This window comes from Benincasa hispida, chromosome 11 (genome assembly GCF_027475165.1).
Source record: "Benincasa hispida cultivar pf3 chromosome 11, pf3_genome.v1.1, whole genome shotgun sequence".
In the NCBI taxonomy this organism is placed as follows: Eukaryota; Viridiplantae; Streptophyta; class Magnoliopsida; order Cucurbitales; family Cucurbitaceae; genus Benincasa; species Benincasa hispida.
This window is the reverse complement of record NC_143488.1, coordinates 80959315-80977026: the sequence shown is the minus strand read 5'-3', so window position 1 is coordinate 80977026 and position 17712 is coordinate 80959315. Positions and strand designations below refer to the sequence as shown.

The following is a 17712-nucleotide window of genomic DNA, read 5'->3' as shown; positions in this document are numbered from 1 at the left end:
GGTGTTGGGCCATGATGAGTCAGGAACCACACCATATCTAGCATCAAATATTTGTCTCCATAATGCTCCATCTTCATGGTAGTATCTCCAAATCTATTTAGCATGAAGAGCCCTGTTTTTGTTACCTATGCCTTATATGTCGAGGCCACCAGGTGAGAGTGGCTTGATAATTTTGTCCCAACTAACGAGATTCTATCCAGTCGATTGGTACTCCCTTTCCACATTAAGGATCTGTATGATTTTTATAATGATAGTGATGACCTTGGTGGGGATCTTGTATAGGGATAGGATTAAGTAATAAGTAGAGAGGTTTGTAAGAGTAGCCTGTAGAAGGGTAACATGACCACCCTTGGAAATGTGTGAGTGCTTCCATGATTAAAGTCTTTTCCCCACTTCCTCAATAACAGGAGTCCAATAAGATAATGTTCGAGGCTTTTTAAAGAGGGGCAAGCCAAGATAAGGGCCAGAGCATTGACCCATTTTACAACCATATTTAGTAGTAATTTAGCAAATGTCCTCTTGTGAAATGTTAATGCCCATATACAGTTATTGATATTTAAGCCCAATCCTCAAAGAGTTTAACAATGCCAAAAAGATTATCAATGGCTCTAGGATCTCTCTCTGTTAAAAGAATTATGTCATTTGCAAAGAGAAGATGATGGATAGATAGAGAGCTCCTCCCAAAGTGAAGCCTTTTATAAAGTCCCGATCATGAGCTTCCATCATCATTCTACTAAAACAATCCATGATGATCTCACAAAAGGGAAGGGAGATAAAGGGTCTCCTTGTTTGAGACCTCGTGAGCTTTAATCTTTCCCTTAGGACGGCCATATGTCATTAAAATTTAAAAGGTGTCTAATTAGTCTTTTGACATTTTTGATATTTTTAAAAATTCACTGATCTATTAAACACAAAATTGAAACCTGAAAGTTTTAGGCTCCATTAACATAGAATTTCTTTTGAAAAGATAACGGAACTTTTCAATGATATAATATAATGAAAAGAGACTAATGCTCAAAAGATACAAATACTTTGGGAAAAAAACAAAATAAACCAAAAATAGACAAATGCCACTGAACTTTTTGGATGAATGACCAGTACACTTCCATAGAATTAGTGAAAAATGCAGCTCTTGAATGTAGACAACCAAAAGTTTGTTTGAAAAAGGAAACGCCTTAAAAACTTCAACTCAGTGCTTCAATTCTCTGGGATAGTGCTGCAACCTTGAACAAATAGAATTTTAATAAAGGAGGAGAATAGAAGCTTCAACATCATGCACAATGAACCTATCCTGAAATTTGGGCTGCCTGGAGAATAAAAGATTACTTATAGATTACTTAATTCTATTTTTTTTAATATGTCAAGGACCTATTAGACAAAAAATTGAAAGTTCATGGACATAACTACTCATGTTTAAGTTTCAGGGATTAGACAAAAAATTCAAAATGACAAGTAGACAATTTCAAAATCCAGAGACTAAAGTTGTGATTTAACCTATTGTGTAGTGTGTCATCATGCTTCATAAGGAAACAAAACCCGGAAATAGGTGTGTTCATTTTTTTTTTTGATAGAGTCATTCCTGCTTTGTTTAATTCTTCTTAATGATTTATTTTATTTATTTATTTTTTTAAAAAAGAGAAATTTAGGCTTTCATCATGAAAGAATTGCAAACCATTGTTTGTTTCACATTAAGAAAATCAACTTTAATGGCCAAATCGAGCCTCGATTGGCATACAATTGTATTAGTAACCATGAGGTCTGTGGTTCGAATCCCCCTACCCCCGATTGTACTAAAAAAATGGATAAGTGTTTACCGATTTAAGAAAATCAATGTCATCGTAGCCTTTTTTTTGTATGATACTGCGAATTCTATCAATTTCTTGTAATGTTTTTTGTCATTAACCGTTAAATCCGACCCTTTTTTTTTGTTTCTTTGTTGTTTTGGTCAGGGCCTTGTGTCATTAATAAGAAATTAGAGGATCTGGTGCTTGTGTTATTAAATTGCTTCCAAGAGTTTATGCCGGTAGTTCATGATGCAAATCTTCTTAATGCACAAATTTATGACTGTATTCTATATGTTGTTCGAAGTATACATCTTGCCGTTCAGTATTTCTTTTATGGGATTGGAAATGGTAAAGTGGAATCACATTCTCCTTGTAAAGGATCTGACACACAGTTGGAGGGGACTATTTCGTCAGCATTGTTAAAGAAATTGCTTTCTGTATTTCCCCTTAATCCGTTGCATCACATCTCGGAGAAGGTAAGCTAAGATCATTTTCTTGATCCCAAATGATAACCTATACCTGCTTTTCCTTTGAATGAACCTTTGACTTACTTCCAAATTTACCACTTTTCCATCTTAATGATCAAATTTTTTGTGTGCGTTTTGGTGACATTTTTTCCAATAGAAAATATTTTTGGTAATTTTGAAAGATTTAGAAAAGGATGGAATGCTACATGTAATACTTTTGTAAGAACCTGTTTTATAAGCTCCTTATATATGTAGTATAAATGTGTGGATGGATCCCAAAGCTTGCAGAGTGGGTGGGTTTTGTTGAGGAAGGCTTGGCTGCAACACGAGTCTTGTGTGCATGATAAAGGCCACAAGGACTTGAGCCCAAGAAATGAAACTAGTCCTTCAAGAGTGTTTCTGTGTGGCCGTTGACTGAAGAAACGGAAATAGACTAGAATGAAAAGTAGTCAATCCCCTGTGAATGGAAGAAATGGGCTTACAAGCGGATTTGGGTCTGGAGCAGGCAGATTTTAAAAAAAAAAAATTAAAAAATTATTATTATGATAAAAACTACTTTCATTGAGAAAAAAAGAAGAAGAAAGAATACAAGGGTAACCAAAAACCAGCCAACAAAAAAAGGGGGAGAACCCTCCATAAAAGGGATTCCAATTATGCAAAATAACACCTATGGAATAGTTACAAAAAGCCTTCGAATTTGAAGCCTACAAAGAAACATGATAACACACAAGGGACCAAATCTCACTAGGGTCCTTTTCCCTATCTTTAAAAACCCTATGGTTCTGCTCACCTCACACCACCCACAAAATAACACATCCTTGCAAGCCAAAGGAAACAACCTGGGTGGGTTGAGAACCCTCTATAAAGGGAGTAAACGGTTATGATTAGGGAAAAACTCGTAGGAAATGACTAGGAGGTCGATGGTTTAATCCATGGTGGCCACCTACTTAGGAATTAATTTCTTACGTGTCCTTGACACCCAAATGTTGTAGGGTCAGGTGGGTTGAGAGATTAGTCAAGGTGTGTAGAAGCTGGCCTGGAATTCGTTTGGGGCTCATAAACCAGAAAAACCATTGTTAGGGTCGCACGAGGGAGTGGATGACGTTGTTGAGATACTGTCTAGTCAAGTGAGTGTTTGTTCGTTGGCAAAAAGTTGGTTGACTTACGGTTAAGTGGCTAATGAGTTGAAGCCAATGGTGTTTTAGTGATGTCAAAGGCTAAGAATGGTAGCTCTTTAACTCTGGATATGATGGAAATTCCTTATATTGTGGCAGAGGTAAAACCTATGATGGTAGTCGGCTAGGTTTGCTTCCCCTCTTGTTTTCCACATTCCATTTCTGAGGTTCCTTCGAGGGTGGGTGTTTTGTTGGTGGTCTTGAGAGTCGAAGTGGTGAACACCCTTTTGAGTGAAATAGAGATATTCTGCACTGAAATGGAACTTCAATTGAAAAGCGGGTATCCAATTCCATCGTTAAGATGCAGAATAACTGCAATCTCTTTGAGAAAAAGGTGGGTTAACTAACAAAAGAAAAATAAAGGGTCTAGAGACCATAGGCTCAACATGAAGGAATTGACCTTTATTCTAAAATATAAAAAATCCACTCTCCACTTTCCTTTTGCTTCCTTTAATTCACATTGTACGTGCCTAATCTCTCTTTCTCTCTCTTTAAAGTGAAGAAAGGGAGAAATGCATCCGAATGTTCCTTTTCCCCTTAGACTTTGAAAAATCTGACACTAGCTAGGTTTAGGATGAGTTACCAAGCTCTTGAACATAGAAGATACAGGAAGCAATGCTTCTACATCAGATTTGCTTCATCATTTTCTTTTTCTTCTTTCTTTCTTCCTCCCTCCCTCTTCTTCTTCTTTCCTTACCCCTTTCTCTAACATAGAAAGAGATTCTTATAACTTAAGACTCATAAGATAGACGGTCAGGGAGGGGATTTCATTTATATTATCTGTTGAGCCAAATAATCCCTACGAAGAATTATGGCTTGGACCAGTTTTCAGTACAACCAACAATTAACAATCAATCTTTGTGTTGCTGCTTCTCCACTCTACCACAGTGTCATGATTTGAACTTTGTTGCCTTCCAATGTGAAGCCCCATATTCTGCTGAAAAGTTTCCTTGTACCAAATAATGTGTTAAAAATAAAAGAGTAGGGAAGAGAATTACAACACAGTTACGTGGAAACCCTAGTATAGGGAGAAAAACCACGATAGAGACTGATTTTTATTATTAATTTTGATACACAAAGTACAAGAGAATAGGTCAAATAAATAGACTAGTGCGAAGTCCTAGGGTACATATGATTACTAAAATACCCCTAGGGTTACAAGCTGTTTTTCAACACTCCTCCTCAAGTTGGAGCGTAAATATCAATAAGACCCAACTTGCTGATACAGTAATCAAAGCTTTGCCTCAGTAACCCTTTTGTGAGCACATCTGCACTTTGTTGATTTGAGGGAACATAAGGAATGCATATACTTCCGTTGTCAAGTCTCTCCTTGATGAAGTGTCGGTCGATCTCAACGTGTTTTGTTATGTCATGCTGTACAGGATTATTTGCAATACTTATTGCTGCCTTATTATCACAGAGCAGTTTCATTGGGAGCTCATTGTCTTGATGAAGATATGCAACACTTTGATCAACCAGATTTCTTCACATATCCTTAAACTCATGGCCCGATACTCAGCTTCTGCACTACTACTGGCCACAACTCCCTGTTTCTTGCTCCTCCAAGTCACCAGATTACCCCAAACAAATGTGCAATACCCAGATGTTGATTTTCTATCAACAACAGACCCTGCCCGATCATAATCAGTGTAGGCTTCAATGCAATGTTTATCAGACTGTTTGAACATTAACCCCTTACCTGGTGTACTTTTCAGATATCGTAGGATGCGCTCAACAGCTGTTATGTGTAACTCACAAGGGGCCTGCATAAACTGACTGACAACACTCACTACATATGAAATATTGGGTCTCGTATGAGATAAGTATATCAATTTTCCAACTAACCGCTAATACCTTTCTTTATCGACCGGGACACTGCTACTAGTATTGCTAAGCTTTGAATTATATTCAACTGGGTGTCAGTAGGTTTGCACCCAGTCATTCCTGTTTCTGTTAGGAGATTAACCGTGTATTTCCGTTGGGACACTGAGATTCCATCCCTTGACCGGGTTACTTCCATTCCGAGAAAGTATCTTTAACTTCTCAAGGTCTTTAATTTCAAAGTCTTTGGCCATCTTTGCTTTGAGTTTCACAATTTCATCATCATCATCATCGGAGAGCACAATATCGGCAATGTACACAATGGGAACTGCTACCTTCCCTGAAGTTGACTTCTTTGTAAAAAGTGTGTGATCTGAGTGCCCTTGGGTATACTCTTGTCCTTTGACAAAGGTGGCAAATCTGTCAAACCAGGCTCTCGAAGACTGTTTCAACCCATATAGCGACTTTCTCAGCCTGCAGACTCGTTTGAACTGATCTTCAAATCTAGGAGGAGGATTCATGTAGACTTCCTCCTCAAGTTCTCCAGTGAGAAAGACATTCTTTATATCCAGTTGATGCAGAGGCCAATCTCTGTTAACTGCAATTGATATCAATATTCGGATAGTATTGAGTTTAGCTACGGGAGAGAATGTCTTGGAGTAATCTACTCCAAAGGTTTGAGTAAACCCTTTGGCAACTAACCTGGCCTTGTACCGATCAATAGTCTCATCTGACTTGTACTTTATAGTAAAAACCCATTTGCATCCAACTGTCTTGTGCCCTTTGGGTAGGATCACCTGATCCCACGTTCCATTTTTCTCCAGAGCCCTCATCTCCTCCATAACAACGCCTTCCAAACTTCATTTCCCATTGCTTCCTGTATGTTACTCGGTATCATCCCTGTATCTAAACTAGTGGTAAAGGCCCTAAATTCAGATGACAGGTTATTGTATGTCATGTAACTATACATAGGGTACCTTGTACATGACCGAATACCTTTCCTCAGGGCTATTGGAAGATCAAAAGAAGCATCATACTCCTTCAGACTCAGAATTTCCACTGTGATCATTGGTCTCTTCTGCCTGGGTTTCATCTTTAGAAATCACCACCTTTTCACCACTATCTCTAGTATCACTCACATTTTCTAGAGTTGTGTTTGAATCGTCATTCACCGTCGTCTTCCCATCTGTTATAGTGATGCTGTCAGCACCTTTTCCTCCTTTTTCCTCTCTACACTCGTTAATCTCAGTACAAGTATCAATCTCATTAATTTCAGGAATACACGTACCTGATGTCGGGTTTGACTCATGGACCGGAGCTGGAGATGCAACAGGTGACGCTGCTTCCTTCCTGAGATTCTTCCTATAGTATGTTATCCATGGGACATGATTGGTAGGGAGGATAGGACCGACATGTTCGGGAATAGGAGATGACTCCAAGGGAACTGTATGTGTGGACCAGTTAGTCTCTTCACTAGAGTTCTCCCCCTGAAGATGGCTAACAGAGAAGAAGGGCTGATCCTCAAGGAAGGTGATATCCATGGAAACAAAATATTTGCGAGAGGATGGGTGGTAACATTTATACCTACGCTGATGGAGTGGATACCCAACAAAGACACATTTTTGAGCACGGGGGGTAAATTTTGTGCGGTTTGGACTATGGGAGTGAACAAAGGCAACACAACCAAAAACTCAAAGTGTTACATCGGAGACTAAACGAGTAGTAGGGTAGGACTCTTTCAAACAGTCTAATGAGTTTTGGAGATTGAGGACTCGGGAAGGCATTCGGTTGATTAAGTGAGCAGCAGTAAGGATGACATCACCCCGTAGGTAAGACGAGAGTGATGTGGATAGCATTAAGGACTTGACAACTTCCACCAAATGACAATTTTTCCTCTCGGCTACCCTATTTTGCTGGGGAGTGTAGGCACACAAACTCTGGTGGATAATCCCTTTGGATGCAAGGAACTCCTGGAAGGAAGCGTTAAAGAATTCCCGCCCATTGTCAATTCTCAAAATACCAATCCTGGCATTAAACTGGGTTTCCACAGTGGCATAAAATTGCTGGAATATAGATAACACCTCGGACTTATCAGTGAAAGACCCAAGTAAGCCGAGTGTGGTCATCTATAAAAGTGACAAACCAACATTTCCCTGTGGAGGTTGTGGTTGGTGAGGGACCCCAAACATCACTATGGACTAAGGTGAAGGGTTTGGATGGTTTATAGGGCTGAGAATGGAAAGAGACATGAATCTGTTTGGCACGAATACACACTTCACACTTTAAAGAAGACATTAATATTGCGAAATAAATGCGGAAATAAGTATTTCATGTATTGAAAGTTTGGATGTCCTAAGTGGTAATGCCATAACAGAAAATCATTCTCAGAGTTAGAAAAATTTTAGGAGACAAGGCTAGTCCTATAATCATTCCTAGAGGAAGCATCATCTGTCAGGAAGTAGAGTCCCTTATCGTGCTGGGCAGTGCCAATTGTCATCCTCGAGCTTAGATCCTGAAATAAAACAGAGTCAGGTGAAAATACTTCCTGACAATTCAGATCTCTTGTAATCTTACTGATGGATAACGAATTATATGAAATTTTAGGAACATGCAAAACATCCCACAAAATCAAACCCTCAAACGGAGATAAATGCCCTTTTCCTACAACAGGTGCGAACGACCCATCTGCAATCCTAATTCGTTCGTTACCAGCACTTGGATAATATGAGAGAAACTGATCAAAGGTACCAGTAAGATGATCCGTCGCCCCTGAGTCAACAATCCAAGGTTTTTTTACCGTTAACACTAATAAGACCAAAAGACTGTATATTGACTAACTGGGCGATGGTACTGATTCCAACCGTACTCAAGCTGGTCGTACTGTCTATTGAGGGAAACCCAGGCAGGATATTTGTAGTGGGTAAAATAGGGAAAGAATTTACTGGGTTTTTAGAGTATACTGGTATGTTGGCCGAGAAATCTGGTTGAGGATTTGTGCCAAGAGCCGTTTCTAAATCTGAAATCTGCATTCGGAGATAAACCAACCGTTGTCTCACATCATCTGGGTATTGGGTCAAACCATAACTGGCTGGAAACGGGGCAGCCACTAACGGCTGGAATGAGATCGCCGGCTGGAAGGCAGTCGCCAGCTGGAGGGAGGTCATCGGTTGGAAGGGGTTCGCCGGCATTCGAGAAGACCCCAACCGGCTTGACTGCTCAAAGTGGTCGTCGACTCGTTGTTGGTCGAACGAACTAGGGCCAGGCGTCGACAGATCTACCGTGTTCGGCGCGACTCGTAGGTTGAACGGATCTAGCGTGAAAGGATCAACCAGCATGAAGGACTGTGCTGGCGCGCGAAGGGCTGTGACGGATTTGGTGCGGAACGACCCATAGCTCGAAATGACCGGATCTGTTCTTGTCTTCCTGTCGATGATACATTTGGCCTCGACCGGTGTGGCTTGCGGCGACCCACGGCTCGAATCGACCGAAAACGTACCTGTCCGTCCGTCGAAGACTTGTCTAGATTCACTTGGTGCTTCTATCTGGTTTGGTGGCTCCCACCGACGCTGGCTCTTCGTCGACTGCAGCTGGACGTCAGAAATCAACTCCGGCAGGGCTGCTTGAAAACACTTCTTTACGGCCGCTCGAATAGCAGTCTTCATGTCAAAACTCGAAGTTCCATCAGCAGAAGATGATTGTGGTTGGTTCTCTTCCATAACGGCTAGGATTTCAACAACACAGTTACATGGAAACCCTAGTACAGGGAGAAAAACCACGATAGAGACTGATTTTTATTATTAATTATGATACACAAAGTACAAGAGAATAGGCCAAATAAATAGACTAGTAGGAAGCCTAGGATACATATAATTACTAAAATACCCCTAGGGTTACAAGCTGTTTTTCAACCTAATGAATAAGCTTAACCTTTAAAAAGAAAGGTGACCGGCCAGTTTGTCTTGATTTTCAATTAATGAATGTGAAAGAAGAGAAAATTATACACAAAAGATCATCTTTTGGTGCTTTCTTTAGCCTATGTCTCTTTTCATTCTATTTATGGGCCTGAGGTACGAAGAACATATACATGGTCGACTTGCATATAATTTGGTAGGTCACTGGAATATTCAAATAAGTTGTATTTATTGTGCTATTGTAGTGTTTGGCTATTCTTGATCTGATCTTGCTAAGGGTGCGCTTGCTCTAGTAAAACATTCAAGCCAAGCCCTTTCATTGTTGTTAGGTTGATGGGTGGGTTCTTTCCTGATCCAGTCACCTCTATGTGGGAGGGGTCAAATTTGGAGAGCTTCTTAAGCTGGCTTATATATATTTATATATGTAAAAGAGATTAGCATTTGAATTCCCACCATCTATCCAATTGACGCATGCCATCTATTCTAGTTTTTGCCTTAGGAGAGTATTAATAATAAAGGCGAGCCTAATATTAATAATAACATTGGTAGCAAGTTTCTCTTTGGTAAGCCTTGTAAACTCAATAAAGCGGCTGATATTACCTATGCAATCTTCGAATTCTTGAGGTAGATGCTACATAGTGGGCTCTCATCCTTTAGAGACATTGAGTGTAATAGGAGCATCTATCGACAAAAGAACCACAAGCAGGGCCTTGAAGAAGTGTGGCCCACACACACCCTAAAGATGGAAGAGTTTTTTTTCAATTCTGATGAATGAAAATCTAAAGGGTCTTAATCTACTGCTAAGAAAGAGACATGTTATTAAGGGAGGGATTTCTGGTCAGGACTGGAAGGAGGGAGTTGAAGAATTTGACGTGGTCCGTTAATTCAATGGTAGGAAGGCCTAGAGCGAGGTGGGGGTTCAAGAGGTGTTTCAATGAAAGTGATCTCCTCTTATACTCTTTCCTCTCTTTTGTCCAATTGGAGATGCTTTTTGAAACTCTTTTGGTACAGGGATCTCTCTTTTCTCCTCTTTGGTAATTTCATACATCAATGAAATTATTTCTTAAAAAAAGTGATATCCTAGAATGTTAGATACCTTGGGAGAGACAAGCATAGGTTAGTCAAGGATTTTCTTGCTTGGCTGTTGGCAAGGGGAGATGCTTGGTAATGGGAGGGGTCTCAATTTATATAGGCACGAGAGCCCTTAAGAAGTCCATGAAATCTTGGAATCAATAGATTTTTGGAGACCTGAAAATAATTTTTTTTTTAAAAAAAACAAGAGATCCTAAGCAGGCTTAAAGCTTTACATGACCTAGTGGTGGAGGTGGACCTTAGTGATCATCTTAAGGAAGAATGTCTCTTAGTTAATGGGGAGTTTGCAGAGTTCGTTAGGAAGGATGTGGTGAGTTCGAGACAAAAGTCAGTGTTCTGGGGGTTAGGACAATGATGCTAATACAACGTTTTTATTTGTTTTATTTTATTCAATTTTTTTTCCATAGAATGGCCAATGGTAGTCGAAGTAAGAATTTTATTGCCCCTTTGGAGAATGATCGAGGAGAGTGCTTGCAGGAAGATGGAGATATCAAGGGGGAGATCGTCTCTCTGTTCCTTTATCTTTTTCTAGCCTATTAAGCCTATACCTTTTTTTGATGGAGTGGACTGAAATCCTATCACTACTCTACATTCGTTAGCTGTGGATGCTCCTTTCTCCATGGAGGAAATTAAGGTGGTTTTTAGGTTTGATAGGAATAGAGCCCATGGTTTGGGTGGCTTTTCTATGGCTTCTTCTAGGATAACTCCCCTTAGTGTCTTTTGTGAGTTTTATGATAGAGAGCCCTGCATAATTATCTTCTTGAGACTTTCATTTGCCGTATTAGTCCTAAGAAGGATAGTGTGAGGAGCGTGAGAGGTTTCAGACCTATAAGCTTGATTGCCAATGTCTAAAATTATTGCAGAAACGTTGGCTAATAGATTAAAAAAGACCCTTCCATGGTTTTCGAAACCCAGGGTGCGTCCCTTGAGGGTAGACAAATTCTTAATCATGCACTTATTGCTAATGAGGCGATTCAGAACTATAGAGCTCGAAAGAGAGAAAAGAGGCCATCTTTAAGATTGACTTTGAGAAGGCATATGACCATGTGGATGGAAACTTCTTGGATAATGTGCTTGCTATTGGCGGATGTCCTAAACCCTAAACCTCGATATATGAAATGAAAATTCTCAAGTAGATGAAAGTTTTTGTTTGGCAGGTTCTCCATGGTAGGGTAAATACCTTGGACAAGGTGTCTAGGAAAATGCCTAATTTGATGGGGTGGTTGTGTTGCATTCCTTGCAAAAGGGTAGCTGACGACCTTGATCATATCCTTTGGAGTTGTGACTTTGCCTTTGTGGTGTGGACATGCTTTGACGAGTTTGGTGTTAAAATTGGCTAGATGAAAGTTTGTGGCAAGCAGGGGCGTGCTATTTTGTGGGGGCTTTGGGGTGAGAGGAACAATAGAATCTTTAGCGGGAGAAAGCTTATTCTGTTTGATGTTTGGTCCCCCTCTAGTTTTTTTTTTTTTTTTTTTTTTTTTTTTGGGTATGTGTGGGGACTTTCTTATAATTATTCTCATAACTTTATCTTGTTTGATTGGGGGTCTTTCTTTTAGGTAACCACCTCTTTTTTGTGGGCTCTTTTTTTGTATGCCCTTCTATTATTTCATTGTTCATTGAAAAAATATGAATGTCAGAGCAATGCACCAATGTTATGGCACTATGACCTTTTAAAATTTAGTGATTCGGTTCTTTTGTTTGTCTGGCAGGACCACGATAGATTACTGACTGTGAACATTGTCATAACAGAGATATTTCTGCATTCGGTGAAATGTATCAAACCTCCAAATGCAATATTGGAGACATTTCTAGAATTTATAGAAAGTGTTTTGCTTGGAAAGGTAATAATTCACAAGCCTTATTTCAAGATTTAGTGCAATTTAGTTTAGCTCTGTAGTACTCGTACCTTGTTGGTTCATCTTCTTCTAAATTTCATGGGGTTTCGTTTTCTGGTGATGTGAGTAGTGCATTTACATGCATTGGTCACATCACATTAAGTATAATATCTTTTGCATCGAGATGTGGTTCACTACACTTGTTGACAATAATAGCATTCACCTTTCATAAATTCGTCTGGGGTTTTATTTGGTAGTCAGATGTTTTCCTTAGTTGATCAAAAGATGTTTTCTTGGGTATTTTTGGTTGAAGGTTTGTTTTCTGTTGGTACTTTTGGGAAAGTGGTTGATCAATTTTTGGGCTCCCTAATGTTTTTACTTACAGATTGTTAGTGAGACTCAATCTAGGAAAGTGGTCAGAGAGAAGCATGTCCTTCCATTACTTCCTTTTATTCCTGAACTTATTGCACAAGTTGAGAATACTTGGAAATTTCGACTGCTTCAGGTTTGGCCTTCTTAACAAGCGTACTCTATATTTTGTTTGGACTGTTTTTAATGTTTTAGAAATAAACATAGAACCTAGAAAACCATATTGATCAGGTAAAATACTTACACAGGGATTTACTCATGCATTCAAAGATTGCCACCCAGAATCTTCATTAAAATTGGCTTGCTTGCATGTCGTTGAAGAATTGCTCATTCCTGTAAGTTTTCTCAATTATATTTTTTAAGGAATTATTGAAAGATAAAAACTGACTCATCTTTTGATTTATTTTATCAATCATAGACCGGTGAGCTCTCGTGGATAGATGCAAGTTGTCCTGAAATAGTAGAGCATCGGGTGGCATGGATTAGAGAACTGCCTTCGTTGCTGATCCTTCTTGGTGATAGTTATCCTTCCTGTTCTGAGGTATTTATCGTTCTAGAGCCGTGCAAATGCCTTGCCTAAAGTAAAAAATCTGTATCTTGTTGCTTTGCCCTTCCTCGAAACCTCATCTAATGAAAATGTGTTTATTCCGGCCTTCTGTAATTCAGGATGTGGTTGTCTGTAGGAAACATTTGTATTGACTTTAAATTTTTCATATTTACTTCTAAGTTGCTACTGTATCGTAGGTTGTATTGCGCCTTTTACTTCATGTGGGACAAGCCTCTTTCTTGAACTCTCCTCTGAAATGGGAATACGACAACACCCAGCACCCACTGCAAGAGTTTTACCACAGGAGCACTGCTGAAGGTACAAGTATCATTTGCCTGAGGGACATTTATATTTAGTTGTAGTTCTTTATTAAATTATAAATTTGGTTTCCAAATTTTTGATGGTCATGCTTGTTTAGTAATTGAACTTTCACAAGTTTTTACGTATGTGAACTTTCAATTTTGACTTCTATAGGGTCCTATTATCTATCAGTATTAGGTCATGTGGCACGTTGGTTGAATAAATGATCTATCATTTAACACGATGGGACAACTAGTGACACCAGAGAGTTGGCCAACTAAACAAAATAGGTTGCCCGGCCGTAAAACAGTTGACGTAGGTAGATGAGATATATTTTAAATCAATTTTTTCTTTTGTTCTGCCTATCTTTGTTTTATTTATTTGTCAACTCCCTTGCGACATGTTATGCCAAATCAACTTGCCACTCCAACTTAAATGTTGAAAGCAGAAAATTATTGAAATTGATATCGAAAGCTCAATGATGTTGAGTGAAACTACCATCAAATTCAATGACTAGGTTTGTAATTTTACCGACCTTTTTCAACCAAAGTGCAAATCATCATTCATTAGAATACAAAATGCGGAGGTTAAGTTTGTAATTTTCCTTCCATCCTTAAATAAGTAACTCTTCTTTCATTTATCATTCTCTTTTATCTTGCAGGGAATAACTGCTACGGTCCTTTTACAAGGCTTCCTAAGGAATGTCAGGAGCTCTCAATTTGTTGTCTTTATTACTTCTCTTATTTGGATCCTCTTCTATTGAAATCACTAGCTTCTTGCTGCCTATGTGAGTAGTTATTTCATCGTGTTATTATGTTTTCAGTCCTGTACGACATACTTACCTGCTTTGACAATTCTTTCCCCCCCTACAATCATCTTATTTCATGTTCATAGGTCCTGAGTTGCATCCAGAAATAGTGTTTCGAATTATAGAGGTTCTTCATTCAGCCTATAAAGTTGGACATATACAGATTGCTGACTATATTAGTTTCTGTGCCACACTACTCTCTTGTTTTAAAGTTTCCCCAGGTAACACTTCCAAACCTCTTAAGCACTTTCTCAAGAAACTTATTAAACATGGATTAACTTTAATGATAACCTTATCAAAAAAATGAAAAAAGAAAAAGAAAAACTACAATAATAACCATTAATTTGTTTTTCTTTCATGGATGGTTATCGATTTATATAAATCATTGGTTAGTTTAGATATTATTTATTTTACATTAATTATAGAACCATGTAAATAATAAAGGACTTAGAGGGAATGAGTTCAAGTTATGGCAGCCATCTAGAAACAATTTCATTGATGATAGAAAATTACAAAAAGGGGAAAGACCCCAAAGGAGAGTTGCAAAAAATCTTTCCAATCGGAAAGGAGCAAGGTAAAGCTATAGTGGTGAAATAAGGGGAACCATTTACACCAGGTCACAACCGCATTAACTATAGCATAAAAAAATCTATGGAATTTGATAACTTGCATCTGGGATTTCATATTCTGCAAGCTATCTTGGTAATCAAATATAGTAAGGTGGTTTTTCCGTGACAAGAGTTGAGGTGCGTGCAAGCTATAGGAATTGGAAATTGGAATGATTGATCAACTCGTTTTTTTTTTTCCAGTTTACCTGTATTACCTTAGTTGCTGTTTCTTGAAAAGATTTTATGTGTTTATTTCTGTTCCTTTTCTTTTCTTAATTTCCGTACATTTTCTTAAATTCCAATGGATATATATATGTGAACATGATGTATCTGTTGATGCAGAAAGCAATAAGGCCTCAAAGTACGAAACTTCGAAGTTAATCAGGAAAGTAATTTACTCATGCTTGTCACAAATTGGTGACAATTCTCTTATTAAACAGACGCTAGAGAAAGTACTAGTTGACTGAACTTGGGAGTTTGCTCCACTGTCTTTTACTGCCCTCTCTTCCCCTTGTTCTTCTCTCCTCTCTGTAGCGGTGTATTATATACTTTTTTTTTTTTTTTTTTCAAATCAATTTATTAGGCAGGTGGTTTTTGATGTAGTTAATAGCTAATCAGTTAATTAATTAGGATTACGATTTAATTTTGTATACTGGGTGTTACAATTTTCGGTTTTAGGCTTAGATTATTCTTTTTACCCGTATGGTTGAATATGCATCTATTTACTCAAAAAAATTAGTTGATGGTTGATTCGACCCCTTGAATGTTATTAATTATCGAGTTAAAATTACTTTAATTTAGTATAGAATTATTAAATGTTAAGATCACATAAAAGGTTTGAAAGGAAAGAGTTTAACCCTTAGGGTGGGAATAGATAAAAGATATACATCTCCTTGTTTGATTCAAGTTTTAAAGTTTTAGGCATGAGAATAAACTGTGCAATTTTTTTTGATGTCAATTCTATTTCCTCTTTTAATACATTAATTTATTCTTTTATTTTATATTATTAAAATTAATTAATATATGAATATTAAATTTATAATTTAGAAAATTATATTAAATTTTAAATTATAATATTTGAATTTAATTATTTCAAATTAATTAATTAATGATATAATAAATTATAAAGAATCGATGCATTAATACTATTAATTATAATTAGCTTATCATTGATTAATTATAATTTTGTTATTTTTTAATAATAAAATGTTAATATTTTTTTTAACTAATTATAATTGTTTTATTAATTAATAATATTATTTGATAGTTAAATAATTAATTTTGTTTAAAACTTTGAATTGAATTTATTGGTTATCAATTAATCTATCAAAGTTTTATAGAGATGTTCATGATTAATTTTATAAATAAAATGTAAAGTTAATTTGTTACCATAAAATTTTAATAATATTCTCATGTATAATCAAACACAATCATCTTTAATTCTTAATCATATTTTCATTTTTTTTTTTTTAATTTTAAAATATACTTAATTCTTAAACATCTTTTAAAACTCTAAACAAAATGGCTCCTAAAGGTTGTTTGGTTGGAGGGTTTGTTGAAGGGAGATGGGCACTCATGAGTTTAATCCTAAAGGCTGTATCGGTCTATTAGTGATTACCTTATTTATTTATTTATTTTTTACAAATAAAAAATATTAAATTAATGCAATTACTCTATACTTAAATTTATTAATGAATTAATAAACAAGATTCTAAATATATTTAATGAGTTAATTAAGATTAGTTAAATACTATATGAAACTTATAATTTTTGTCCATTAAACTCCTAAATTTTTTATCAGTAAATGAATTTAGACCTTTAATAATAATAATCTCCAAGAATCATTAATGCATCAATTATTACACATACAAATTTCTTCAAATATTAGGTTTCACAATATAGACGAATAGAGTTGATGCATGAACGCTTTTAAGAGAAATCATAATGGAGAGTCTAAATTGATTCACTTATAAAAGTTGAAAGAGAGTTTAAATTGATTTACTTATAAAAGTTTAAAGATTTAATTGATACAAATCTCAAATTACGTTCTTTCAAATAAAAAATAATAGAAAGTATAAATTGATACTTACAAAAATTCGAGTATAATTATTAATTTGAAGTTTTATTTGATAGAACCCTTAAAGTTTAGATATAATTGATATTTATCGTAAATTTAGAGAGAGAGAAAATGATGATAGTAATCAATTTAACAACAATATATTGAAGATATTTATTTAATGCTAGTCGCTACATATTATCCAAGTCGTCTCTCTCGCACACACAATGTTGTCATGAACTCAATAGTCAATGCCATGGATGAATGGTCGCAAACGTTTCTTCCGGGAATTTTTTCGTAAAAGGCAAACTTTTTTCCAAAATTTCACTTTATATATATACATATATATCTATATCACGAGCTTTCAAAAATAAGATTTTTTTTCTTGCCAAAATGAGTTTGTTGATAAAATTTATACAATCCATTTTAATATTAGATGTTTGATTCTCCTATTTCACATGTCAAAAATAAAAAGAACTTTATTTATTTATTTACTTTTTAATATTCTTATTAAGTACAATAATTATGAAACTTATTTTAAATATACCATAATTTTGAATAGGCCAAAAACAAGTTCGAGAAAATTTTATAAGATTACAGTATCATGATTTTTTTTCCGTTTTTTATTCATTATTTGTCACGAAAAAGATTAAAAATGATTTGAAATCCATCGAAATACAATAATATATCATTTAATGACTTTTTAAGATGATATATGGCTATTGAGTATTAAATTATTATTTTTCGAATTTTCATGTATATTATGCCATTTCTCCAAAAGACAACTTCATTATTTAATGGATAGAAAATTGCCACATCAAATGTTGTCTTTAAAACATACGACTTATATAACATTAAAACAAACTTTTGTTTGACACAATGGCGACATCTGCTTGTTTTCGTCTGGCTCAAATTTGATAATTCTATTTAGGATGCAAT

General features: G+C 36.4%; 1 protein-coding gene across 3 annotated transcripts in view; it reads left to right on the top strand.

Annotated features, from left to right (window-relative positions):
• Positions 1-15472, top strand: part of LOC120091545 (uncharacterized) — a 30070-nt gene extending 14598 nt beyond the window's left edge. For 2 of the 3 annotated variants that reach the window (XM_039049630.2, XM_039049631.2), the window contains exons 9-17: positions 1950-2260; positions 11960-12091; positions 12471-12590; positions 12703-12789; positions 12873-12995; positions 13199-13319; positions 13963-14088; positions 14196-14330; positions 15060-15472. In XM_039049630.2, the coding sequence (XP_038905558.1) occupies positions 1950-2260; positions 11960-12091; positions 12471-12590; positions 12703-12789; positions 12873-12995; positions 13199-13319; positions 13963-14088; positions 14196-14330; positions 15060-15184 (1280 nt within the window). In that variant the 3' untranslated portion in view covers positions 15185-15472. The remainder of the gene's footprint in view (positions 1-1949; positions 2261-11959; positions 12092-12470; positions 12591-12702; positions 12790-12872; positions 12996-13198; positions 13320-13962; positions 14089-14195; positions 14331-15059) is intronic. The other variant, XM_039049632.2, reaches the window with a different exon arrangement.
• The last annotated feature ends 2240 nt before the right edge of the window (positions 15473-17712 follow it).